The sequence below is a fragment of the Echinops telfairi genome, unplaced genomic scaffold (genome assembly GCF_000313985.2).
Source record: "Echinops telfairi isolate 266 unplaced genomic scaffold, ASM31398v2 ScPeMD7_53;HRSCAF=182, whole genome shotgun sequence".
Classification (NCBI taxonomy): Eukaryota; Metazoa; Chordata; class Mammalia; order Afrosoricida; family Tenrecidae; genus Echinops; species Echinops telfairi.
In genome coordinates, this window is record NW_022103951.1 from 13,169,863 (window position 1) to 13,197,532 (window position 27,670).

At 44.6% G+C, this 27,670-nt stretch overlaps 1 protein-coding gene and 1 non-coding gene across 3 annotated transcripts; one reads left to right on the top strand and one right to left on the bottom strand.

The window, feature by feature from the left end:
* The first annotated feature begins 929 nt into the window (after positions 1–929).
* On the top strand, positions 930–27,447 carry ASB11 (ankyrin repeat and SOCS box containing 11). Of its 2 annotated transcripts, none has more exons than XM_004709947.2 (7): positions 930–1,110; positions 7,533–7,612; positions 11,622–11,729; positions 19,773–19,923; positions 22,715–22,849; positions 25,000–25,191; positions 26,825–27,447. In XM_004709947.2, the coding sequence occupies exons 1-7, from the start codon at positions 930–932 to the stop codon at positions 26,947–26,949; spliced, it is 972 nt and encodes a 323-aa protein (XP_004710004.1). In that variant the 3' UTR covers positions 26,950–27,447. The 2 variants fall into 2 exon arrangements, with proteins under 2 accessions (XP_004710004.1, XP_004710006.1); XM_004709949.2 differs by lacking the exon at positions 930–1,110 and adding an exon at positions 2,067–2,388.
* On the bottom strand, positions 8,688–8,832 carry LOC115869842. The gene has a single exon (XR_004046401.1). It is a non-coding gene; the product is annotated as a small nucleolar RNA SNORA79 (small nucleolar RNA).
* Positions 27,448–27,670: the final 223 nt, after the last annotated feature.

The window sequence follows — 27,670 nt, forward strand, 5'->3', positions numbered from 1 at the left end:
TGCTCCTGTCTTAATTGCCAAGTGTGGCTATAACATAAATACAAGCGAATTCTGGAGGCTAAAAATCCAAATTGGCGCCTAACCCACAGCCATTGAGTTGATCACAACTCATAGTGGCCCTATAGGACAGAGTAGAGCTGCCCTGCAGGGTTCTCATGGTTATGAAAGCAGATGGCCTTCTCCCTTGGCTGGCAGGTGGATTTGAACCACTGACCATTTAACCACTGTGCAAACAGACCTCCTTCGTTCAGGGTCTAAGCCTCATTGATTTCTCCCTTGTCAGTAGCCCAGGCACCCAGTGCTCCTTGGTGCTTCCCAGCGGGCAGTTGTCTGCCTGTGTGTGCCTGTCAATGGGTCTGACCTGCTCTTTTAATATTTTAGGTGGGATTGACCTGCTCTTTTAATATTTTAGGTGGGATTAGATTAGATTTCATAAGCCTAACAACAAAACGCCCTTATTTCTAAACAGGATGACAGCCATAAATGTGGTATAGGTTTCCAACACAATTCAATCCGTCATGGCCCTGCTTTGCATGAATGTCAAATAGCTTGCTTCATGCCCAGCAGAGGATCTGAGAAGTTGATATCTTCTTTCCAACCCAACCTTCAAACACTATGTAGCAAAAAGAGACGTTTAGGTGTTAAAAAGATGTGGATGGGAATCCCTTTGCTGACATAGTACTTATTCAGTCCTATGGTTCGAGAACAATAGGCTGTTTCTGGTTTGAAGGAAGAGTTTCTAGTGCATTTGGCATTGGCCGTGGCTGTCAGCACACACAGTCGCCAAATTGCAGTTAGATTAGAATTCGCGAACTGAGTTCTCAGTAATAAGAGCGCGGAGTGCTAGAAGGTTTTAAATAGATGTCCTGTGATACCAATTATAACTCTGAACTGTTGCAGCCAGGGAAACCGATACAGAGTAAGCCAAAATGGACGATGATCCTGCTTTCTATGGCTTTAAAAACATTTTTATTACAATGTTTGCTACCTTTTTTTTCTTCAAGCTTTTAATCAAAGTCTTTCTGGCTCTCCTAACCCATTTTTATATCGTCAAAGGAAATAGGAAGGAAGCGGCTAGGATAGCAGAAGAGATCTATGGAGGAGTTTCAGGTAAAAATACATGGCATTTGTTCCCAATTTTAAAAATAAAAAAATAAACGACTTAAAAACCCTCCTAGATAAGCCATTTGACTAGTATTTCTAGAAGGCACATTGCATTTGGACTTTGATGCTGAGTGGGTAGTTAAACGATTGAGCTCTTATTTAAAGTAACAAAACGGTTATAGGCAGCACCACATTTGGATAGGCTTCTCAGCTTTATGTCTAATTTGTAGTTCTTTTTTGGGGGAGGGGGTCGTGCTAGTTCTTTAGATCTCTTCCACAGTTATTTTTTTTGAAGTAAATAAAGATGTGGCTTTCTAAGAGTAATTTGAGAACCTCGTTTCTATTCTACTGACTCAAAGAGTAACTTAGAGGCTTCCCCTTCCTATTTTAAAAGTAAATTTGAACAGTGGAGAGCAAGCATTCTGTTAAGACAAGATTTCCTCAAGGAATGCAATGACTAGCACATTTGCTTTACACAAGTAAAGGTGGCATGGTATATATATTTATGTCTAGATGTACATATAAATAGATATATAAGAGGAGGGCTTCAAAAAGTTTGTGGGAAATGAAATGAAAAGATGATGGAATTTGCCTAGGAACGTTTGGCAGTGTGTGTGTGTGTGTGTGTGTGTGTGTGTGTGTGTGTATTTTTTCAATTGGAGTTGATTAGCCCCTTGTCACTGCTAGGAAAAAGCCTCCACTGATCCTCTTTCTATGTGGCACTACCTGCCCAGAGCACTCCATTCTATTTCAAAACAAAGGTGCTTCTAACCAGAAATGTCAGATTTGAGGGACAAACATTGCAAGTCTCAGACTTTGTAGAGATGAGTCTCCATTTGTTTCAAGAAATAATTTACTGTCATTGCCGTGAGACCCCCTACGATAGTCAGTGAATCCGATCTCATGTCTCAGCTGGTGGTGTTGTCACTTGATCAAGGAGCCCTTCGCTCATATACGGAGGCCAGAATTCCCGTCTGTATAGGTAGGGTTTGCAGGGGCTTGAGGGTGACATCATTCTTTAGCCGGTATCCACTTTCAATTTGCATCCAGGGTTTGCTTTCAAAATAGGCTTCTGCTAGGCAAGTTCAATACACGAGGCAACCTTGAACGCACCGGACACCAGCCGTCCTAGCCAAAAAAACCAAGTCTTCCAAAGGCGAGGCATCAGAATGCTTCCATTAACTGGATACAGCGAGACGAATCTCAACATTGCAGGAAATAGAAAGCTCTGGCTGTGGAAAGAGATGCCTTTTGGGGATTACATTTGCCATACTTTTCAGGGAGGTATGTGGCTTTGACTTTGACTCGGTTAAACAATATATATCTCTTGAGTTGAACATGACTTGAAAAGCTATTTTCGAAATGAATTTGTCATTCCGGACAGGGGATTTCTCTTACTTTAGGTGTTTTTGTGGCTACATGAAATTTAATTGCAATTCTTGGTTTACTTTGGGTTAAATCTGATGAAGTTTTCCCTTGTTGCTATGTACATAAGTTCAGTCATCGTGGTCATATATTGAGTATATTCTTTTTAAAACGGTCTTATAATTGTCAAAACCTATGTAAAACTGGCATGGTTTGAAGTTAAGTCTGGACCCATGATAGAGATATATTAAATAAAGTGTAGCCATTGTTTACTTCAAGAGCCCTGAGGGCATGGTGGTAAAGTGTTTGGCTGCTAACCCAAAGGTCAGTGGCTCTAATCTACCAGCAGCTCAATGGGAGAAAGCGGTGGCAGTTTGCTTGTGGGAAATTTTCAGCCTTAAAACTCAGTGCGACAGTCCTATCCTGTCCTCTAGGGTCACAATGAGTGAGAATTGACACGAGGGCACTGGCTATTGTCGAACTCGTCTATCTTATTGAAGCTCCTAGGATCATGTTCATTTAATGCAAGCAGAAGGATATTGTAAATCAGAAATGCTGTTGTTTAAATAATCACACTTTAAAATGTGATCTAGCAAAATAAATAATAAAATATTTTTACATGATTATTTGTAAATGGAAGGTCACAGCCTTGGAAACCCTATGGAGCAGTTCTAGATCATTAATGAGCATTAACGAGATTTGCTTTCTTTCTTATACATGTATACAAGCATACATATTTGTATATTGCAGGTGTATATCATACAGAAGGAGGCCCTAATGGCTTAATTGGGGAAACATTGGGCTGCTAACCTCAAGGTCAGAGGTTCAAACCCACCAGCTGATCTGAGACAGAAAGATGAGCCTGTCTGCTCCAGTAAAGATATACAGCCCCAGAAACCCAATATTATGACACATTGGACTGTAAACCACAAAGTCAGCAGTTTGGAACCACCAGCTGCTCTCCAGGCGAAAGCTAAGGCTTTCTACTCCTGTTAAGATGCACAGGGCAGTTGTACACTGTCCTGCAGGCTCTCTATGAGTCAGAATCCAATCGAAGGAAGTGGGTTTGGTTTGTTGGGTCAGAGAGAATATGTCCAGGTTTATTAAATAAGCCTTTCTGTAATAGTTAATAACATGTCAGAAACAGTGGTTGTGATCGAATTTCAAGTAGTTTCTTTTTCACCACTGTTAGCAATGGAATACTACAGATTTAGAACTAGATGTAGTAAAAATCAAGAAAGAAAATGATGCAAATGATCCGCTCAGTGCTGAAATGACCTTGCTATCCATTAGCCATTTAATCCGTCAGGTGGCAAGTTTACAGATGTCTCAGCCCCAGATGATGTTTTGTGACTCTGTGAGCATATTATGTTCTAGTAAACGAGTGTCAACATCATCCGAAGCCAGGTCAGGCCTGTTAAAAATTGTCCTGAGCACTTTTTCTTCGGGAAGGAGTCCCTGGGGCACAAATTCTTAAACACTGGACTACTAGCAGAAAGGTTAGGGGTTAGAACCCACTCAGATGTGCCTCAGAAGACAAGCCTGGTGAACTGCTTCTGGAAGGTGACAAAGCCTTGCAAACCCTTTGGGGTCACGATGAGCTTGGGTCAGCGCAAGGACAACCAACAATCATTTCTCTTGGAGTGCATACCTAGCACCCTCTTCCTCTTTAAATATCCTTTCTTTTGGCTGGAGACTCGTTTAGTTTTGGATTTTCATTCCTGGAATACACTCTCTCCTATGTCTTTGTGATGTAAACATGTAAATCAGTAGATGACTCACGTGAGTGGGGGTGTTCAGCTGAGGTTGGCTGTCAGGCCTCATTGTGTGCTTGTTTGGGGGTCTGAAACATCGCCTTCAGCTCTTGGAAAACATCCCAGCCCCTTGGTGCTGTGCCTGAGGGCCAAGCAGACCCCACCTTAGCCCACAGAAGGGTTCGCAGTGTTGAGAGTCGCACTCTCTAAAAAGAAGGGTTGCCCGATTTCGTAGCCTTTGCTAATCTAATCGAGAATGGGAGCTAGAATCATCCTTGAACTTGACAAAAACCAAGTATATTTACAGGCAGATAAACTGCTCTCCCCATCCCCTGGGCCTGCTCCATTGCCCAACTCAGGGTTGTTTGCAAAGTACAGCGCTCGCACAGTGCAGATGCTGTCTATGACCCAGCACTCCCAGGGGGTCTGGCATACACTGCCTCCCTGTGTGAGTCTGGGTACTTTAGAGAAACAAATCCACAGAAATGCATGTATAAGAGAGAGTTTATATAAAGGGTAAGTGCACATCAAGAAAACATCCCAACCCAGTGCTGCCCAAGCCCATAAGTCCAACATTAACCCATATGTCTGACACCAAACCACAATGTCCTCTTCTATCTCACAAAACACATGCAATGACACCAACTGCAGGAGGAAAGCCGAATCAGTGAATGTGTGTGTAAGCATCTCAGTGCTGGCAGGGGTCTCCACGCGGCTGCTCCAGCACCCAGAGCTGCACTGGGGTAGGTCCATATGGCTTCTCCTCAGGGATGTCTTGCAGGAAGTGAGCCTTGCCGGCTGAAGCAGGGAACTGGCTAAGGCAGCTGCACCCTGGTCCGACCATCACAAAGCAAGAGAACAGAGAACTAGAAAGGCGAGGCTTTCTAGTTTATCGCTCTGCCCTTCAATTAATCCCACATGTGTTTATCAGCCAGGTTGGCACAATAAACTTTAACTATCTCACTCCATAATCACACATATTCACACCAAGTGAACGTAAAATGGGGAACCCTGGTAGCTCGGTGATGAAGTACTCGGCTGCTAACTGAAAGGCTGACAGTTTGAACCCTCTCCGTCACTCCACAGGAGAAAGATGAGGCAGGCTGCTTCTGTAAAGGTGTATAGTCTCAGAGACCCTAGGGAGCAGTCCTCCTTTGTTCTGGAGGGCCACGTTGAATCAGAATAGATTCAATGGCAGTAGTTTGGTTTAGTTTTTGCATAAAATTACAAATAATAAATTGCCTACCATAAGTCCCGGCCATGTTTTGCTGGGAATTTGCACCCAACCTAGGGAGACACTTGGTTTTCCTAGTGTGGGGGATTTCACAATTGCAGGTAAGAAATTAAAAAACTCTATTGACTTTCTGCAAAAAAAGTCTATTTTAAGATGAGCTGAAAGGATGCATTCTGCTTGGTCCTATTGGAAACCAGTTGTAACTTGTGAAGTCACGAGCTGACCTGGATTTGCTGTCCCTGCCTCTGCCTGGCTTGTCTCTCGGCTTCTCTTTTTTAAGCTATGTTAATTTTTATTTTATATACAAACTAATGGTGCCCGGCTATCAAAAAGTATAGCGTCTGGGTTCTTAAAGGCTTGAAGGTAAACATGCGGCCATCAAGCTCAGAAGCAACAAAGCCCACATGGAAGAAGCACACCAGCCTATGCAACCACGAGGTGTCGAAGGGATCAGGTATAAGGCATCATCAGAACAAAAAATCTTATCATAGTGAATGATGGGGGGAGTGCGGAGTGGAGACCCAAAGCCCATTAGTAGGCCACTGGAGATCCCCTTGCAGAGGGGTCTGGGGGAGGAGACGAGCCAGTCAGGGTGTGATGTAGCAATGATGAAAAATACAACTTCCCTCTGGTTCCTAAATGTTTCCTCCCTGCTCCCACTATCATGACACGAATTCTACCTTGCAAGTGTGGCTAGACTAGAGGATGTACACTGGTACAGATAGGAACTGGAAATACAGGGAACCCAGGGCAGATGAGCCCTACAGGACCAGTGGTGTGAGTGGCGGTACTGGGAGGGTAGAGGGAGAGTGGGTAGGAAAGAGGGAACTGATTACAAGGAACTATATGTGACCTCCTCCCTGGGGGACGAACAACCAAAAAGTGGGTGAAGGGAGACGTCGAACAGGGCAAGATATGACAAAATAACAATTTATAAATTATCAAGTGCTCATGAGGGAAGGGGGAGTGGGGAGGAAGGGGAAAAATGAGAACCTAATGCCAGGGGCTTAAGTAGAGGAAATGTTTTGAGAATGATGAGGGCAATGAATGTACAAATGCGCTTTACACAATTGATGTGTGTATGGATTGTGATAAGAGTTGTATGAGCCCCTAATAAAATGATTTTTTTGAAAAAAAGAAGCATCCTAGCCCAGTCCAGTCCAAGCCCATAAATCTGATATTAGCCCATATGTCTGATACCAATCAATGAAGTCCTCTTCAGACTCAGGAAACACATGCAATGATGCTGAGCACAGGATGATTACAGGCCATTGGGTAGAAAGTCTTTGGATCTAGTGGCATTGTAAGCATATCACTGCTAGCAGGGATCTCCATTGTGGCTTTTCCATGTCCAGGGTTCTCATCCAGGAGTTCCAGAATTCTCAGGAGAAGGCCAGGATCACACAGAGGCCACATTGGCTATGACCCAATTGACAGACTAGACTCCCCCCCTTCATTCTTAATCCTCTCAAGTTCCAAACTGACACCAGATTATGTAACTACCACAGAGCCCCTTCCTCAGCCATCACACTCCAATGCCTGCTGTAAGCGATGTGGGGGAGAACTGAAAGGGGACTATAGCTGAAAAAACTACACTCTGTAATATGGACCTGTCTTTACCAAAATGAAGCAGAAACTCTTTTATAGTGAATTTGGAACAAAGCCATTTGCCCAAACTTGCCGTTCCTCTCTGGCACAGGGGCTAATGAGGCCATTGCAGTGCTGGTGGATCTGAGATAGGAAGGATGAAGGTGGAAGCTCACGAACAAGCTTTGTCCTGCCTTGCATCTCATTCGGAGATATTGGAGTCAAGCTCCGGGCAACAGTTATTTGCACTCAGTCTATAACTTGCTGAAATTGCCTCTGAAAAGTCAGAGAGCTCGGTGGAAAACCCCTCCCTGTACCCTCTATGCACTCAGTAACTTGTCATTCAGAGAGGGGCTGTCAGGAGATCCCATTGCAAACAACGTGCTTCCCTCTCCTATCCCCCAAGCCTTCCCTCACAATGGCTTAGCATGGACAAATGACAAGAAGAAGTTTCCAGAGGTTAACTCTGAGTTTGGTTTGTGTTGCAGATTGCTGGGCAGACCGATCCCCTCTTCATGAAGCTGCTGCCCAGGGTCGTTTACTGGCCCTCAAAACTCTAATTGCACAAGTAAGTAAATGCCAGGCCAGCACTTCGTGTTCATGGTAGAATCCAGCTCCATCCTGCAGTAGCTTTGGCTGTAGCGCCACAACAGCACGAGCGGCCATCTAAAGGTCTGCATCCTTGAACTAGTCCCTCACCATTTCCTTCTTCTGACTCCCCCTTCCTGAGGAGCCAGCTTCTTTTCTGCCCAGTTCCCTTGCTCTTCTCCCAGGACTGCTTCTTAGGAAGCTTCACTGAAAAGGATGATGGGAAAGACCCTCAAATCACCCTTGCACTAAGTCACCTTTTACCTGCCCAGTGTCTGTCCATTAGTGACAATAACTCTGAGCGACATCAGCCATAACAAATTACTTCAAGATAATGGCTGGGGACAACAGATACTCAATAGCTGATGGGTTATATGGGGCAGTGGGGGCAGGGAACTGCTTAGCTGGGTGGCTTTGGGGGTCTCTCTCAGGTTGCCATCAAAGCATTGACCAGGGCTAAAGTCATCTGGTGGCTCAATTGGGGAAGTATGTACCTACAAAATTACTCCTGCAGTGGCTGCTAGACCCACAGTCGTGGAGTAGATTTGACTAATACCCTATACAGAGTTTTCAAGATTGTAAGTCTTTATGGGAGGAGACAGCTTTCTCTCTTTTCTAAGAAGTGGTTGGTGGGTCTGAACCACTGACTTTGAAGTTAGCAGTGCTTACCCACAGAGCCACCAGGGCGTCAATTCCTTCCCACAAAGATCTCTCCAAGTACATTCTACTTAATTTGATTTGCTGGTTAGTCCCTCATGAGATGTCAGCTGACTTCGTCCAGCCAGAGTGTGAGCCTAAGAAGGAAGCCACAGTCCTTCTTAGAACCTTATGACCGCAATAAAATTCCATCACCGCTGCCAAATTATATAGGTTATAAGGGAGTCAAAATCGACCAGCCTATCTGTACTCCAGGGGAGGAGACTCCACAAGGGAGCTAATACCAGGCATCAGGGACCACGGGCGCTCTTCTAGCAGCTGCTGACACCAGTCTCATTCCTCAGGGAACCTTTAAGATCTTTGTTATTTTTTTTTTAATTTAAAAAAATTTTGTTAGGAGCTGTTTGATTCCGCAAATTTCAGAGAATAGTCAGATAAAACCCATTATTCTATTATTCTCTGAGTGAAGAAAATCAATTTTTTATTTATGATGACCTAAAACCCTAGTGTCAGGTCTGAAGGCAAGAGGAGGCACAGTCATCAATAAGATCTTTGTTATTAAGACCATGTTATCGATTTTTGTTCGTGACTCATTCCCCAGCACCTTGAACAGGGAGCAGAGACCTCGAAAGGAGCCCTGGAATGAATGCAAGAATGTGTCCCTATTCTGTTGGAGGTAGCTCAGCATATTAACCAATATCTCTATGCATTCGCTTTTATCATGGATTTTGGATACCTTTTGATGGTTTGAAGATATAATACGCAATTTCCTATGTCATGGAATTCTATATGTCATGTCATATGTAATTCAATGTACAATATTAACGTGCAATATAGTTTCATATACAGATGTATATTCACTGCCACTCAATTTATGCCTACTCATAAGAACCCCATAGGACAGGGTAGAACTGCCCCTGTGGACTTCTGAGACTGGAACTCTTTAGGTGAGATGAAGGCCTCATTTTCCTCCCTCGGCCCACCTGGTAGCTTTGAACTGCTAACCTTGTAGTTAGCAGCCCAACACGTAACCACTATGCCACCGACTTCTTAGATAGATGTAAAGCTAGGTTTTAAAATGTTCAGATATACATTTTAATATGTAATTCACACCATTCCAAAACTGAAGATGATATCAAAGGAACACAAGCAAAAACAAAATCTTGTATTCACCTCCTTTCTCTCAGTCATCCGCCTTTAGACTTTCATTTGTAATTGAAAAATAATCATTCTTTGTTTTGGCATAATCTTAAAGAAATGTCGCAACGATAGTACAGAGCTCTCATGTCCCCTTCACCCAGCTTCCTCTTATATAGCGATAGTACATTAGTCAAAGTAAGACATTAACCTTGGTCCAATACTACTAACCAACTCCAGGCGACTGGAATTTCACCTGTTTCCCCGCTAAAGTCCTTTTTTCTAGGATTGAATCCAACCTACCATCCTACAGTTAAGGCTTGCTATTTTTAACCTCACTTCATATATATGTTAGTTTATATATTACCATTAAACTGCACAAGGAGAATTCTTCATTAAAAAAAAATTAGACTTCTACCTCCACCTTTGTGCCCCAGTTCACGTCACAAACAGATTTCATCCTTTGGCTTTCTTTCCATTTACATAGCGTGGGGTGCTGTGAGTAAAACATTAAACCACACTCCTGATTATCAGTCTAGCTGTCACCCGTAGCTGGGAAAGCACACGCCTTGGAAGAATTGGGATGTTCTCTTCCCCATCTTCTCATGAACCACTCACATTATTCACCTCTAGATGGTGTTTTGGGCCAGCATTTCATTTCTACAATGCAGGGAATCTGGAAGTTTTTCTTTAGTGTACTGCTGCCCTCTAGAGGACTTTCCTAGATTTGTCCTTCCCATGTCGTTTTTTTGTAAAAGGAAATTCTAAAAAGAAAAATATAGTACTTCTAACTGGAATGAAATACCAGTTAGACCCTCACGTACAAAATACCAATTTGAAACACAGCACACACACACACACACACACACCCATGAAGGGACAGACAGCTGTGTGGATTCCCAAGGCAAGGAGACAGCCAGCACCAAAGAGGACCTGGGTTCCCTGCCATGGCATGGGTTTTTTGAAGCTTCCAGGACAGGATTTATGAGACAGAGAATTTAAGGTCAGATTCAACTTGAGAAGATAAGGTAGGGTCAGGGATGTAGCATGGTAGCCATGGGGCAAGATAGTACAGGGCAAGGTGTTAAAAATCAGGTGGACCTTATCACATGTCACATGAACTCCAACAAGGGGAGGGTGGAAGACAGCAGTTTGGAGTCAGGGAAGTCACTTGGACTGGCCAGGGATACTGGTGCCGAGGGAAGATGAGGGTTAGCAGAAGCCTGTGGGCCTAGACCCTGGTATTTTAGACATCTCTCTAGGCAGTGGAGTCAGGACAGGTAGTGGTGCCTGCTACCAAGGCAGATGAACCCTGGAAGCACTAGCTACTTGACCTCCTAATCTTAAACCTGAAAGTCACTCTTCTGTTCCAAATCCAAGTCTACCTCTTGAACCTCTACTCCTCGGAGCCACTGCTGTTGAGGCCCATCGTGGCCTGGGCCTGGGCCCTCAATTCCACACCCCTCAGTCAAACACCTCGTGTGCTCCAGACCCTTTCCAGCGTTAAGCAGGACTCGAAGAAGCCTCAAGCCGAGGAAACAGAGACTCCCTGTTTGGAAATCAGAGCTTCCCATGATCTGGAACGAGCTCCCTTGTCCTTCCTCGCCTCCCCCACCTCCTACCTCGCTTTTTGTTCATGTCTCCATTACAAGTGGACTCTTTCTACCCCAGAAATATCCCACTATTCAATGAGAGCTCTGGCTCCAAGTTCTGTGTTGCTTCTTGCCCTTGCATATTCCATTCCCTCCAAATGCCAAAGTTTCATTGGTCTGTCTGGCTTGAAAATTGTTCTCTTTTAAGCCTTAGTTAAACACCACCTCCATTTGCAGGCTCCTTTCTTCCTTCTCAACGCTCTCTCCATGCTCCCAGCTGGAATTGGAACCTGCGTCCAGTATAGCCAGTTTCTTGCTGTGTGTGTTTTCACATCTGCCCCCTCACTAGGTTCTTAGACGGGCAAGACCACTGTGGAAGCTGCGCAGACTCAGTGCCTAGCACAGTGCCTGGGCTGGCCTGCTGAGCGAGCACTTGTGGAATGGACACATGCCGGGCCTAAACTCTGCATCCAGGTTTCCCCTCCTTTCTGTGTGGTGCTAGTGCGAGACCTGCGGGCCTGGAGCACTTCAGAAGCATTGAACAACATTGCCTTTGTTGCTATCACAAATGTAGCCTTTAACCTAATTCTCTTCACACTGTAGGGTGTCAATGTGAACCTTGTGACAATTAACCGGGTCTCTTCGCTCCATGAGGCGTGTCTTGGAGGTCACGTGGCCTGTGCGAAAGCCCTGTTGGAAAATGGCGCACATGTGAGTATGACCCTGTCCACTTGAGTCTGTTGCTGAGTACCTGCTAGACTCCTTATGCATTGTGGGTGTGGACAGGTTGCAAGGACACTGGGGGATATGTCCCTATGCAAATATTCAGATGAGACTATTCTCAGGAATCCTTCAAAATTGTGATGGCTTAAAAACAAACGAACAAAAAACCCTTTAAAATTGAGTTGGGTTTTTTTTTCTCTTTTTTAACATTTTATTAGGGGCTCATACAACTGTTATCCCAATCCATACACACATCAATTGTGTAAAGCGCATTTGTACATCGTTTCTCAAAACATTTTCTCTCCATTTAAACCCCCGACATTGAATCAGCTTGAATTAAAGTACTACGAAAACTGATCTTGGAATACTTACCGTAAAAAGTCCAAAAGAACAAACTTTTAAAAACAGCCACCAAAGAGGGGCAAGAACCATACCTAAACCAACACCTTGAGCCAACAATGTTTTTGTTATTAACTAAAGCATCAAGCTGAATGGGGTTTTAATAAATAATACATGGGGAAGAACAATAAAACGTTACCTGACTTTGAAGTATATCCTGATTGTTCTCAGAGGGACTGAGGTCTGACTTTTGGGGGCTTCCAAAAGTTGATGGTAAATTCATTTTCTTTTTCTTATGAATCAGGTGGAGGTTTCGATTCCAGATCATCATTTTTGTATTCAATAACTTCAGCTACTTTCCAAACTTCCCAAGAGCTTTCCCTGACCCTCTTTGCCCTCTTCTTTCACTTGTCGAGCATGCACCTTCCCTTCAGCCACTCTACCATCTGTCTGCTCTCTAGCCTACTGCTTCCTCTTCCCTTTGGTCCCCACCCACCATGGCTAACAATCAAAGCCAGGTTCTTTTGGTATGAAAAACTTCTGTCTTGCTTCTTTCTTCCATAACAGTGGTCTCAGTCCTTTGATGACGAACTTTATTCAGTGTAATGCTCTCCAAATTCATTATGCCATGAGGAATTTCACAGTTTCATTGTGTGTGTGCACTAGGGTTTAATGAGCCATTTTTCCGCTGATGTGCATTGAGGTGGTTTCCATCGTCTTGCTATTGGGAAGAGGGCTGCGATGAGCATTGGTTTGCAAATGTTATGGAGAGCATGTTATGGCTCTCACATCTTGAGGGTCCACATCAAGTAAAGGGAGTGCTGGGTCATATGGTATTTCTAGTCCCTGTTGTTTGAGGAGACTCCACACCTTTCCACAAGGGCTGCGCAGTTTGTTAGTCAGACCAGCAGTGGATGACAGGACCAACCTCTCCACACCCCCTTCACCATTTGTTCTTGCCAGCTTGGGGAACTTGGATATCCATGTCGATGTGGGGTGGTATCTCATCATTGTTTTGATTTGCATTTCTCAGATGGCTAGTGATTGGGCGCATTTCTTCATGTTTGTTAGCTACCAAGATGTCTTATTTGGTGAACTGTCTCTGTTAGTTATTGATTCTGTTTTTCCATAAACTTTTTGAAACCTTCTCCTAAAAAACAGGTAGCAGAATAGAGCCATCTCATTGACACGTGTGTTTCTGTGTCCGCACACCGTGGTTTTGTTGCTCATTTCGTTGTTTAACTCAGCCCATGGATCCTTTGCTTCACGAACTGAAGTACTGTTGAGCAGACAGTGAGGAGTGTCTTTGCATTTCATAGAAGTTGGCTTTGTACACATAGAATAGAATTAAAAAGTCTTCCTAGAGCAAACAAAGTTTCAGGACGACACCATGGTAGGGCCTTTCCTTGAGGGAATTTTCATGAAGTGCTTCAACTCACAGGTCATGAGGAAGGCAAGGTTGTTCAAGGGGCATTTCTTTTAAAATTCGGTGACTGGTGTCCCAAGCAGACTCCTAGTAGGAACATTAAACAAGAGAGGGTCTCAGGGGAGTATGCACTGGTACACCCCTGGGAAGAGAACCTGAGGGATGCAAACAGTTAAGCATTCGACTGCTAATCAAAATGTTGTTGGTTCAAACCCACCCACAGGTGACTAATCAGAAAAGTATGGTGATCTACTGGGGGGTGGGTTATAGCCTTGAAAACCCTGTGGACGACATGTACTCTGCACACTTGGGGTTGTCATGAGTTGAGGTTGAGAGCAAGTGACTTGATTTGTTTGTTTAAATAAAAGAATAAAGACATGGTCCCTTTCTTTGGCAATCTTAGAAGAGAACAGGAAACAAAAACTACACTATACCATGTAACATTTAAATCAGATTAGAGAACGAATAAGAGAAAGTTGTTCAATCCCAAGAATTAGCTATTCTGTGGCTAATGTCAGCTCAGTACACTCAGTACACTCAAAACTGTGTTTATCGTGTTCTTCCTTTGAGAGCTTTCTTCTTGCTTTAGATTCCCTGTCTGAGAAACTACGTGAAACAGCTTCTTGGCCTCCAAGTTCCAGACCTGGAAGTCATCCTAAGTCTTCCTTTAAATCTCATTAATCACACAGTCCTGCTGATTTTGTCCTCAGTGTATCTCAAGTCTGTGCCCTCCTTTGTGCTCCCTTATTGTGATCTCTAGCATTAACCACTGATCAAAATGATCCTTTTGTGTTTGTCTTCCCTGGCAGAATTCAAATTACTCAAGGAGAAGCAATGGTCTACTCATCTTTCCTTCCATTTTGGCTCAATAAGTCCTCAACTGAAGCGAGGTAGAAACTTAAAAGAAATCAGTAAAACATACTTCTTAGACTAAAAAAGTTGATGCTATTTAGTAAAACCAAATTAAATCAGATCCACTGAATACTTTTCAATGAAAATATAGAGGTTGGAAATCCCTAGAGTGTACAAATGAGGAATACCTTGAAACCCAGGAGACAAATCATTTTCATTTCTGAAGCAAGGACATTTAGATTCCTGATTATCACAAGCACTTGCGATGGGGACACTGGTGGTTTGGTGGTAGGATTGTCACCTTCTGTGCAGGAGACCTGGGTGTGATTCCTGGTGAAGGCCCCGCATACCCATCCACCACCCATCTGTCTGTGGAGGTTTGTGTGTTCCTGGGATGATAAACAGATTTTAGCGTAGCTTCTGCACTAGGAAGAAAAGTCGGCCATTCTATTTCCAAAAATCAGCCAGTGAGAAGCCTATGGATTACCACCCTCTGAGCCATCCTATTGTGCAGGGAGTCACTCTGAATCAGGAGCTGACACAATGGTAGCTAACAACAACATGGTGTCGGTGAAGGATGCCAAATCATTTGAGGCCAAAACCTCACTGTCCTACTCTCAATCCTCTCATAACCTCCCTACCTGAGGCCTTGGTCCCCTGTCCTTCTTCCCACTTCTGGTTCAGACTAAGGGATGCCGTTGCTCTGCTGGTTCTCATCGAGGAGAACTGCAGGTGCCACAGGGATGCCTCTTCTTCACATGTCTTTGGCTTGGTCATGATCTCTTTCAGTGTCCTAGTAGGCACAGGCAATTTGTGCACACCGTACTAGAGCAGAGAGGAGATCGGTTGCACTGTAGGGAGTTGCTAAGGAGATTTTGGAAAGCATAGATTTGGGGGCCTTAAGCCCCTGCATACCAGCAGGGTCACCCATGGTGAAGAGGTCTCAGAGAAGTTGCCAGACTAAGAGCAGACTCTCAAGAAGGAAATGGCGGTCGACTTCTGAGGGGTTAGTCACTGAAAACCTTCTGAATAGCAGAACAGTGTCTGATATAGTGGTTCACTCAAAATATACCTGAGGAAGAGCTGCCTCATCCATGTAGAGCCAACCTTAATGACAAGGATGGAGCAAAGCTTTTGAGACCTTCAGTTGTTAATGGTCATTGATGCCGCTTTTAAGGTTCAGGATGATGGTTTGAGCCAAATGCAGAGACCAAGTTGATTCGAGAAATTCTAAGTTTATTTCTGCAAGCACTTGACAGAAGGAAGCTGCAGAATTCAAGCCTCCCAAACCTGCTCCAAAAATTCAGTGAAAGGCAAGCAAGCTATATACCCTCAACAACTATGTGGCACCTTGAGAGGACTGGGAATTCCAGAACACTTGACTGTGCTCATGTGGAACTTGCACATGGATCAAGAGGCGGTTGTGCTAACAGAACAAGGGAATGCTGCAGGGCTTAAAATCATGAAAGGTGTGCATCAGGGCTGTATCCTCTCACCATACTTATTCAATCTGCATGCTGAGCAAATCATCGGAGAAGTTGGCCTATATGAAGACGAGTGTGGCATCAGGATTGGCGGAAGGCTTATTAACAACCCGCTATATGCAGGTGACCAAACCTTGGTTGCTGAACGTGAGGAGGACTTCAGGTACTTGCTGATGAAGATCAAGGATTGCAGCCTTCAGTATGGATTACAACTCAATGTAAAGACCCAAAATCTCACAACTGGACCAATAGACAATGCCATGATAAATAGAGAAAGATTGATGTCCTCAAGGAGTTCATCTTGCTTGGATTCAAAACCAGTGCTCGTGGAAGCAGCAATCAAGAGATCAAACTACTCATTGCATTGGGTTAATCTGCTGCACAAGGCCTCTCAAAAGTTCTGAAAAGCAAGGATGTTATTTGGATGTTATTTAGATGAAGGTGAGGCTGACCCAAGGCATGGTATTTTCTATTGCCTCACATTCATGTGAAAGTTGGACACTGAATAAAGAAGACTGAAGAAAAATCAACACATTTGGATTGTAGTGCTGGAGAAGAATATTGAAAGTCCCATGAACTGCTAAAAGGACCAAACAGATCTGTCTTGAAAGAAGTACAGCCAGAATGCTCCTTAGAGGCAAGGATGGCAAGACTTCATTTTTTGCATGTTGGACATGTCAGGAGAGACCAGTCCCTGGAGAAGGACCTCATGCTTGGTCAAGTAGAGGGGCAGCAAAAAAGAGGAGATGGATTGACACAGGGGCTGCAACAATGGGCTTGGGCATGGGAACAGTTGTGAGGATGGTACAGGACTGGGCAGTGTTTCATTGTTATGTATAAGGTCACTATCGGTTGCAACCAACTTGATGGCAACTAACAATTTAGGGAATGTTTCCCAGGTTTGTTACAGTGCACAGAGGGCCTCAGCAAGGAGATAAAGGAGGCCTGGTTCACAGAAGCGGGAGGCATCCTGTCACTCCCTCAAGGTCTCAGGCTCCGTCCCTTATCTAAAAGGCTTATATGCCCAGATAGTTTTGTTCATCCAAACCTGCTGAATTAGAACATTCTTAAGTGTAAACGAGAATTTGATTGCAAGGAGGGGGGTGGCTGTTACATTTGAGTTTTTCTGCAAACCAAGTCTTAGACAGATGCAATCTCCAACCATGTCCCATATCCAGCACAGATGAAGAGCAGACCACCTCTATTTCCTCCGGTATCCCCATGACTCAAAATGAGACGAGACAACTGCAAGCATGCATTCATTGGAACCTGGTTTGTATGAAGTCCAAAATTGGAAGTCATCAAAAATGAAATGGAACGCAAGCATTCTAGGCCTTAGTGAGCGAAAATGGACAGATGTTGGCCATTGACTCGGACAATCATATGGATTACCGTGCTGGGAATCACAAATTCAAAAAGGACATTTTAAGATCTGTCTTGAAGTACAATGCCATCAGTGAAAGGGCAGTACCCATATACCTACAAGGAAGACAAGGTAATATGAATATTATTAAATTTTACACACCCAACCCTAAAGCTAATGGCAAAGAAATTGAAGAATGTTTCTAACTCCTTCCATCTGAAACTGGTCAAATACTCCATCGAGCTGCATTGATAAATACTGGTGGTTGGGAAGCAAAACTTGGAAACACAGAAGTAAGGTCAGTAGTTTGAAAATGTAACCTTGGTCATAGAAACAACGCTGGGGACCAAATGATAGAATTTGCAAGACCACCAACTTCCTTATTGCAAATACCCTTTCTCAACAAAATTAACAACAACTATATACATGGACTTCACCAGATGAAACACACCAGAATCCAATTAACAACATCTGTGGGAAGAGAAGCAGGAGAAATGCAATCTCATCAGGCAAAACAAGGTTAGTGGCCACCTATGTAGCAGACCATCAACCGCTCATATGCAAGTTCAGGTTGAACCTTAAAAAGGAAAAGGAGTCCATGAGAACCAAAACATGACCTTGAGTCTATGCCATCTAAATTTCACGAACATTTTGGACACATTGAACACTAATGACAAAAGACCAGACAAGTTGTGTAATGGCATCAAAAACATACACGAGGAGAGCACAATATCACTTATGAGACAGGAAAAAAAATGAGATCAAAGATAATTAAAAAGCAGTTGCAGTAGTCCATCAATAGAGAGCTGCCAGAAATTCCAACCAGCTTCTAAAGAAGACATAGAACAGGGACTACCAGTGGCTGCAATAATTGTGTGAACTGCACAGGGCGGGGCGGTATTCTGTTTCATTCTGTAGTACATCGTGTTGCTGTGAGTCCGCACCAACCCAACAGCACCTAAGAACAACAGCAAGCAACCTGGTTTCTCCAGTACTTTTGCTTTTTGTAATATTTGTTGCTCACATTAATGGAAGATGGAAATAATTGTTGTAAAGTTTCATTGAATCCCTGTTGGATGCCAGGCAACATTCCTAGTGCCTACCATCTCTTACCTAGTGCTCACTTGATCTGAACAGAAACTTTGTGGGGGAGGTTCTTTTATGATAGTCATTCTATAGATAAGGAAACTGAGGCACATAAAGATAATAACCCAACCAAGACCACTGAACAATCAAGAGAGAGAGCTGAAATTTGAGCCCCAGGTAATGATTACAGATGCCATGATTCTGAGCACCACTAAGGCACGCTCTTGTATGATTCTCTCTCTCACTGCCATCGAGTTAATGCCGACTCATTGCAACCCTATAGGACAGGAAGGACTGCCCGTGTGGGCTCCCAAGACTGTAACTCTTTATGGGAATAGAAAGCTCTGTCTTTCACCCTTGGAGGGGCTGGTGGTTTCAAACAGCTGACCTTGCAGTTAGCAGCCCAACACATTACCACCATGCTACCAGGGCTTCTTCCCTCAATGACTAGTAGATGCTTAAGAAACTCCAGGAGTCTCTGGATGGTGCAAGTTTGGCTACTAATTGCAAAGGTGGCAGTGCAAACCCACCGAGAGGCACCTGAGTAGAAAGATCCGTTGACCTGCTTCCAAAAACATGCAGCCCTTGGAAACCTTATTTTAACTCTGACATGCATGGGGCATCATGTGTTGGAGGATATGTGAAAGGAACTCGTTTAAAACCCATGGTGTAGTGGGTTACACGCACCGCTGCTAATCACAAGGTCAGCAGTTGGGAAACATCAGCCACTCTCCAAGAGAAAGATGAGGCTTTCTACTCCTGTAAAGAGTTACAGTCTCAGGAAAATGAGCTGATTCCAGGAACCCAAGTGGAAAGCGAATTTTGAGAATGATGAGGGCAGCAGATGTATAAGTGTGCTTTACACAATTGATGTATGTATGGATTGTGATAAGAGTTGTATGAGTCCCAATAAAACGATTTTAAAAAAAGGAGGAGCTTATACCAAGGGCTAAAATTGAAAATTATGATGGCAACATATGTACAAATATGCTTGATACAAATGATGTATGGACTGTTTTAAGAGCTGTAAGAGCCCCCAATGAAATGATTTAAAAGAAAAAAAACATTAAAAAAAAGTTATAGTCTCAGAAACTCACAGGGGCCACCTCTACTTTGTCCCATAGGGCCGCTGTGAGTTGGAATCAATGGATTGACAGTGAGGGTTGGCGTTTTGCCATCGAGTTGATTCTGATTCCTAGTGACCTGATAGGCTAGAGTAGCTCTGCTCCTTCTGGTTTCCTAGCCCGGCACCTTTACAGAAGCAGACTCGGCCACTTCTCCCTAGTCACAGCCCAGTGCTTAACTCATTTTGCCCTCAGGGCTCCTGACAAGCGAGGTAGGTGTGCCTACTATGCCCACGCCTGTGATGACATGAAGCTCCTCACCCCTTCAGAGACTTGGCCAGGCAGGTACATTGGGACACACAGAGGGGGCAAGAAAGAAAGAGCAAATCCTGTGGTCTTGTCCTTGTCCCTCATTAGGTCAATGGTGTGACGGTGCACGGAGCCACGCCGCTCTTCAATGCGTGCTGCAGCGGCAGCGCCGCCTGTGTCAACGTGCTGCTGGAGTTTGGCGCCAAGGCCCAGCTGGAGGCGCACCTGTCATCCCCCATCCACGAGGCCGTGAAGAGAGGTAAGGCAGCCCCCACACTGCATACAGGGCCACGGTGGGCTCAAGGCGATCTTCATTGTACACCCCACGAGGACCCCTGTGCCCCTCTCACTGTTGGGACAGGTGTGCCTTATAAAGTCCCGAGCAGTTGGCCTTAATCTTCAGCACCATCTTCCTTTCTCCATTGTCCCATTTCCTGAGTCTCTTTGCTATGTTTTGATGGCAGCTGGTGTGGCCGACACAGCAATTTTCTTGTGCTGCATGTAGGGCACTGTCCTTAGTAGAAACAAATAGCTCACACCAAAGGTCACAGAGAACATCAGCCACTCACAGAAAATAAATTATGAATAGGCCTGAAAGCCAAGGCTGACATTGCCTCTAGTGGAACATCGCACATCACTGCCCACAACTCGCAAGCGCTAGATAGGCGGATGCATTTAAGGTCATGGTTATGGGAAAACAAACAAACAAACAAACAAACAACAGGGAAAATGTTGCAACACTTGAAAACATAGCCTTGGAAAGTTTGACGTCATCTCCGGATTCCTGCGTTCTCAGGAATTTAAAACCATACAAGCAGACCTCAGAGAGATTGCAGGTTCTGTTCCGGAATCAAGCAGAGAGCACAAGGCAGCAACGCCCGTGAATTTGGGGGTTTCTTAGTGCATGGCAAAGTTAGGTTTATGCTACACATAACGAGGAGCAGTTTACTAAGCGTGCAAGAGCATTATGAGAAATTTTCAACTATTGTGAGCAGTACCAGGATATGACACCAAGACAGAAAGTGAGCATGTGCTATTGGAAAAATGCTGCCAAACCTTCCTAAAGCCCATGGAATGGAGGAATGAATAGCAAGTTATTATTTTTTAAAGATACTGCGATATTTGTGCTGATCATTTGACTTTATATATTCATGCTTAAAATTTCTTGAGAATATTTATAGGTGGGGCTTTCTACTTCTGTAAAGAGTTATAGCCTTGGGAAACCACAGGGGCAGTTCTACTCTGTCCTATATGTTTGCTGTGAGTCAGCATCAGCTCGATGGCAATGAGGGTTTTTTTTGGTTTATATTTTTCAGGCTTATTAAGGTAATAATTAGATATTATTTATTAATTCATATACTTTAAAACTCCATAAGCAAGTTAGGTCACTGAACCAACACTTTGTAAATGTTGGTTGATAAAATTGATAAAATGCATATTATCAGCCAATTATAATATTTAATATTGTAAAAGAGTGCTACTATTTACCTATGCTAGCAAATAATTAGAATCTATAGACTCCTGGTTTAGAATCTTTAATGTATATTTATTCTTCCCTTAGAATTTATAATTAATCAAGAAGTATACTTTGAAATTCTCTATACAGAAAAGGTTGCTTAAGTTAAGGAATGATAGTTACAGAATTAATTATGTGACCTCAAAATATGTGTTGTGAATTCTAACTTTATGTCTGTGGCTATAACCCCATTTGGGAATGGGCTGTCTTTGTTATGTTAATGAGGCAAGACCGGTGTGGGGTGGCTCTTAAGTCTTCTCTTTAGAAATATCAAAGAGATGAAACAAGCTAGGAAGGAGAGATGGGGGAAAGAGATGCAAAGCCTTCTGAAGGTGGAGCAGAAGCCAAACCTCAGAAAAGGCCAGGCTCTTCCTCCAGTTGACACACAGAGGGTAAGCCAGCACCCACAATGCACACGTGTAGCCTCTCAAACGGTGCCCAAAGACATTTCTCTTTGTCAAAGCCACCCCTTTTCAGAACACTAGATGACTCAGATAGTGATGATAACATTTTTCAAGGAAAGATTTAAATCTATAATGAGAATAAACTTTCAGAAGCTCCTTCCATACTTCAGGAACATTCTATGCCACAGTTTAATGTTTATTCATTGCTTCAGAGTGAAGGCTTGCTTTCCTACTTCTTGTGAGTCGCTGAACATGAAAGTATGTACACACACACGTGTGTGCATGTGCATGCATCATGCAGAACATATATTTGTGCTCACATACATAGGCGGGCACAGGGCTGGGCCCTGTAGTGGAGCCACTGGCTTTTCAGGCTAAACAGTGAGGCCAGCCATTCCTCCCTCTGGGTCTTGCAGACTCCATCTGTAAAGTGGGGACTGACTTTATGCTAGGAAATTATTTTCACTGGGGACCTCACCAAACCCCAACCCAAACTCACTGCCCACTACCCACTAGGGCAGGGTAGAACTGCCTCTTTGAGTTTCTTCTGAGACTAACTCTTTACCGGAGTAGAAAGACCCCTCTTTCTACCATGGTGTGGCTGTTGGTTTCCAACTGCCGACCTGGCAGTTAGCAGCCCAATATGTAACCACTATGCCACGAGAGCTCCTCTTAAGGACCTCAGGATCTTCAAAGTAGAGTTTAAGTTGAGGAAATACAGACATGCTCCTTTATTTTTTAAAATGATTTTATTTGGAGGTGGGGGTGATTTCTTTTTGAAGTTTAAAGGTCTCTCTGTGGTACATACAGTTGGTTTTCCTTGACGACTGATCTAAAAGGTGGCAGCTCTAACTCACCCAGTGGTGCCATGGAAAGGCCTGGCAATGTGCTTCTGTGAAGATTATAGATAAGAAAACCCTATGCAGCAGTTGCACTTTGTAATGCAAGGGGCTGTCACGAGTTGGAATTGGTTTGTTTTCTTTTTTAACCTAAGATTCATTTTTTTCTGATAACAACAACAACAACAACAACAATCTAGCTTATTTATAAGGCCCATTTCTCGCACAACCTTATACATCTGTGACTTCAACGTTTCCCTTGCTTGAGTGTGGCTATCTTTTATTCACCAGGTCACAGAGGGTGCATGGAGATTCTATTGGCAAATAATGTTAACATTGACCAAGAAGTGCCTCAACTTGGAACTCCTCTGTACGTGGCCTGCACCTATCAGAGGGTAAACTGTGTGAAGAAACTTCTAGAATTAGGTAAGTTCTAGAAACCTTTCATGAGGAGAGCCTATTAACCATGCTGATCTTCTGTGGCTTCAAAGGTGAAGTTCTTGACAGAATGGGGCGATGTTTGAATGCTAGAAACTGACATTCTCCCAGAAAAATGAGTGTATGTGTTTCTCAGTCCTGTTTCCTGTGCTGTTGAATCAAATCTGGTGTGGTTTGTCCTTGTGGTCACAAGACAAGACGGCTGCCAGCAATAGTTAGCCTGCTAGCCTTCCTCATCCTTACCCAGCAAACAAAAACAACACTCTCTTTCCCTTAAGTCTCAGAAAGGGGACTCACTGTATTTCATTGGCTCTTCTGGAGTCACATGCCTATGTCTGACCCACTCATGGTGGCCAAGGGCATGCAATGCACTGATTGGCGTAGGTGTCCATGTCCTTCTGCGCTGCAGATGCTGGGCTTCACTGCAAGCACGTGAACGGAGAATCCCAAGTTGGGGGGTGGGGTCAACAGGAAGATGCTGGGTAGTAAAAATAGCAGATATTCATCAGATTATTTTACCTCAATCATGTTGTCACTTCTGATTTTTCCCCCTTACCTTCTAGAAGGCACCTATAGAAATCGAGAGCCCAGGGGAAAGTAAAAGTCTTGAAACTATTATTTGGTTAAGATTCTTCAAGCTTAGCCACTGACATAAAGGGAGAGGCCACAGTGAAAAACCTTTCATTGAGAATTTTTATCTCTAAAAAGTTGTTTGCCTTTCCTCACTTGCTATCTTTTTAGGGTCACTTCACAGGGAGCCCAGCCATCCTGGGGGAGAACGTTGAGGCTGTCTGCTCCCGTAAAGAGTCACAGCCTCTGCTCCCATAAAGTTTCACAGCCTCCGAAGCCCTCCATGGAGTGACAGGAGTGGAGATTGACTTGATGGCGTTAGGTGGGACAGTAGGTTCATAAGCATCCCTAGTGGCACAGTGAGTTAAGCGCTGGGCTGCTCACTGGAAAGTCAATGGTTCAAACCTACCCACCATTCCATGGGAGAAAGATGAGACTACGTGCTCCCATAAAACTTTACAGTGTGGGAAACCTTAAGAGAACTTCTACTCAGAACCATAGTTGGAATCAACTCAAGGGCTGTGGTTTTTTGTATGGTAGGTTCAAAGTGCCCTAGGGACACAATGGTTCAAAGTGAGGCTGCTAAGCCAAATGAACCCACCAGAGCTGGCCATCTACTTCTCCAAAGATTCCAGTATAGAAACCCGGATGGTGGCAGTTCTATTCTGTAATGCAGCGTTATTATGAGTCCTAAGTGACTTGACAGCATGCAACAACGTAGTGGCTTATCTTGTATTTTGAGCTTTGAACCATATAAATACCGACTAAATTTAGTTTTATCCTTTACCCAATAATGAAAACAATTATGTAACAGGAATCTCAAATATTTTGCTTTGTATACCATATATTTTGCATGGGGACTATTTTAGTTAATATTAGAAATTAAGTAAAACTATATTTAAAGTTAAAAATATTCTATATTACTTTTGTCACAAAGTTGAGATCTTAGGCGTAAGTTAAAGACCTTAAGGCATATAAGATGTGTGTGTGTGTGTGTGTGTGTGTGTCTGTGACATTTTAGAGGGCAGTGATAGAATTCCCACCATCTATGTGACTTAACTGCATGCACTTTCTGCGTAGTAACCACCATCTGTCAGTGGAGACTTGCTTGCTGACAGGCTGCTGATCAGGTTTTCCAACAGAGCCTCCAGCCAAAGACAGACTGGGAAGAAAGGTCTGGCAACCTGTGTCTGAAAGATAAGCTATTAAAACAACTATGGAGCACAGTTCTATTCTGACACACATGTGGTCACCATGAGTCAGAATCAATGAGCTGGTATCACAACAGACATGGGCAGTGGGGGTTCCATGGTAGAATGCTCACCTTCCATGCAGAAGACCCGGGTTCAATTCCTCCCAATGCACCTCATGGATAGTCACCCCAATTCTTAGTGAAGGCTTATTGTTGCTGTGATGCCGAATGGGTTTCAGAGGAGCTTTCAGACTAAGCGGAGCTGGGAAGAAAGGCCTGGCCTTGCCGTCAGTTGAAGACTGCCTGGTCAACAGCTAGCAACGAGAGCAGCAACACTTTAGGGGAAGTGTGTGTTAACTTATGGTATCTGGTTAAGGAGCCAACGTCAACCATGGCCAGTGGTTGGACACTCCTTTGCATGCGGCCGCACGGCAGTACAGCGCCGAGGTCATCCACCTGCTGACAGACTACGGTGCCAACCTGAAGAGCAGGAACGCCCAGGGAAGCAGCGCGCTGGACCTGGCAGTACCCAGCAGCAGCGTGGAGCAGGCGCTCCTGCTCCGGGAAGGTGAGGCTGGGCCGGGCCGGCCCGCCAAGGCTAGCCACCGGCAGATTGCTCCCTCCCTTCTCATCTCATTCCTCGACGACTCCCCTTCCTTTCTCTTTGTCCTGGTGGGGGGTGGGGGCTACGACTGGCTATGCTGTCCACCCTGGCTGAAAACCAAAGGACCCGCTTACCCCTTTTGAAGCAATGCCCAGCGGAGGGGGCTCCCGGTTTCCCTTGCGGCTGCCATTTTGTGAGTGTTCCCCCACATCTCAGATGAGCCTTCCAAGTGGTACCTTGGGCTTAATCGTTTTAGAAGCAGTCTCTAGATCCATGTGTCTTAAACTCTCAGGTGCAGAGGAGTCACCTGGGTGGGGGTGGGGGAGGCGGTATCTTCTTGTGAAGCGGATACTGCCTCAGCAGGGCTACGCTGGGGTGCAGACCCTGCTGGTCTGAGGGTTCCACCCTGTCTCATTTGGAGCCAGAGCCAGGAGGGCCTGGGAGCCCCGCCACCCCCTGCCTGAGTGTTGGGTGCATCTCCACCTTGCCTCTGTGACTGTACAGCCCCGGCCCGCTCGACACAGCCATCTCTGCCCGGCAGCTTGGCCTCAGGTCCAGCACACTCAGTGCTCCTCATGTAGATTTTCTCGGCGACCACCCTGATGGACTCACCAGCACCAGAGACCATGTACATCATACGCTTCATTCCTAACTGCGTCTGGTTAACCCGATTCTTTGGTGTCAGTGGTACCGGTACTATTTGAGCACCAACAGAGAGACAAGCATCCCCTTCAGAGCCGCAAATTGGGATCCCTTGTGTGGATTAAGTGTTTGCTCTCTCGCGATAAGGCTTTCAGCGGTTCCTTCCTCCAAAATGGACAGCCAAATTCCTTCTGCATTGTCTGTTCATCTGGAAGCTCCACTGACACCTGTTCCCTTGGGGTGACCCTGCTAGCATGGGAAATACCCGGGCCATAGCTTCTGGCGTCCCAGCGACGCACCAGCCACCACAGTATGACAGACTGATGGACAAGTGGTGGAAGGAGAAGGACATTGTGCTCGGTGAATAGAGGGGCAGTGAAATAGAGGAGGGCCCTCAACGAGATGGACCCACAGAGTGGCTACAACAGTGGCCTCAGGCACAGGAACAAGTGTGAGGATGGTGCAGGACCGGACACTGTTTTGTTCTGTTGGGCACAGGGTCGCTATGGGTGGGAGCCGACTCAATGATACCTAACAACACCTAGCTATAGAGAGCAGTTCTGGTTCGCTGGTAGAATTCTCATCTTTTATGTCAGAGGTTCCTGGCCAATGCTTGTTCTTATACCACTGAACAGGTTTCAGCAGAGCATCCAGATGAAGACAGACTAGGAAGAAAGACCTGTCTGTTAATGAAAACCCTGTGGGTTACAACTCGGAGTCCCCAGCAGATCATGGGGGAAGGCCCAGGACTGGGCAGCGTTTTGTTCCATTGTGCGTGGGCTGGCCAGGAGTCAGGGCTTGACTCGATGCTAGCCCACAACCAACCTCCACCTCTCTCTGTAGTTTCTATTCAGATCCAACTTCACTTCTGCTTTTAGAAAATGGTCAGCCCCTGCCAGTTCCCTGATCAGCCCCTGTCCCCATGAGGTTGACGCTATCTTATTCTCCTCTGCAGGTCCACCTTCTCTTTCCCAGCTCTGCCGCCTCTGTGTCCGGAAGTGCTTGGGTCGAGCCTGCCACCAACTCGTCCACCAGCTACGCCTGCCAGAGCCACTGGAAAGGTTCCTGCTCTACCAGTAGTCCCCACTGTCCACAAGAAGATGCTCAGAAATAAGCACATTGTCACTTGCTGCCCTCTGATCCCCTAGTGTAGCTGTCCTACAGCTAGACTGGCAGTATCCTCAGATGAACTCGGCCAGTTAGGGTGAAGTCATCAGGAACACAAAAGGAAGTGGAAACTTCTGATTAATGTAGTGTCCTCCCTCTCCAACCCGCCAACCAAGGGGCAAACAGAAGCCTGCTCCTATTGGAGCTCTTTGTGTTAAGAAAGTTTAACAAAAGACTGTGGAGTAGAGTGAAGAAAATCGGGTGGTATTTTGTGATGACCCATAATCTTCAAGTACTCAAGGATCGACATCTTGAATACCATGTGGACTCATCTAAACCTGCCAGGAGAAGATGACGATGGAATGTCAATATTCCAAGTTGCGCTCTGGACTTGGTTCATGTCTCCATCGCCTTTCTTCTTACTTTCCTTCCTTCCATAAATAAATCCTTGAATAAATCCCTCTGCTACAATGATGATTTCCCTGTCTTTTAATTTTAAAAAGCCGCTGAATGGCACAAGAATACATGACAATCATCACTGTTCATTGAGCACAAGAATACATGGCAGTCATCACCGTTCATTGAGATTTCCGGTTGCCGAGGTCTTGGTTGCTAAGAAAGAGATTGCTTCTTCTAAGGATGGAGTCTATTGCTCATTGTTTCTGACATTAAATGCTGCTCTTTCATGGACACA

Excerpts from the sequence above, each read along its gene's own strand:
- ASB11 (XM_004709947.2), top strand. The coding sequence starts at position 930 with ATGGACGATGATCCTGCTTTCTATGGCTTTAAAAACATTTTTATTACA. Across the intron at positions 1,111-7,532 it reads GATCTATGGAGGAGTTTCAG|ATTGCTGGGCAGACCGATCC; the intron begins GTAAAAATACAT and ends TTTGTGTTGCAG. Across the intron at positions 19,924-22,714 it reads CCACGAGGCCGTGAAGAGAG|GTCACAGAGGGTGCATGGAG; the intron begins GTAAGGCAGCCC and ends TTTATTCACCAG.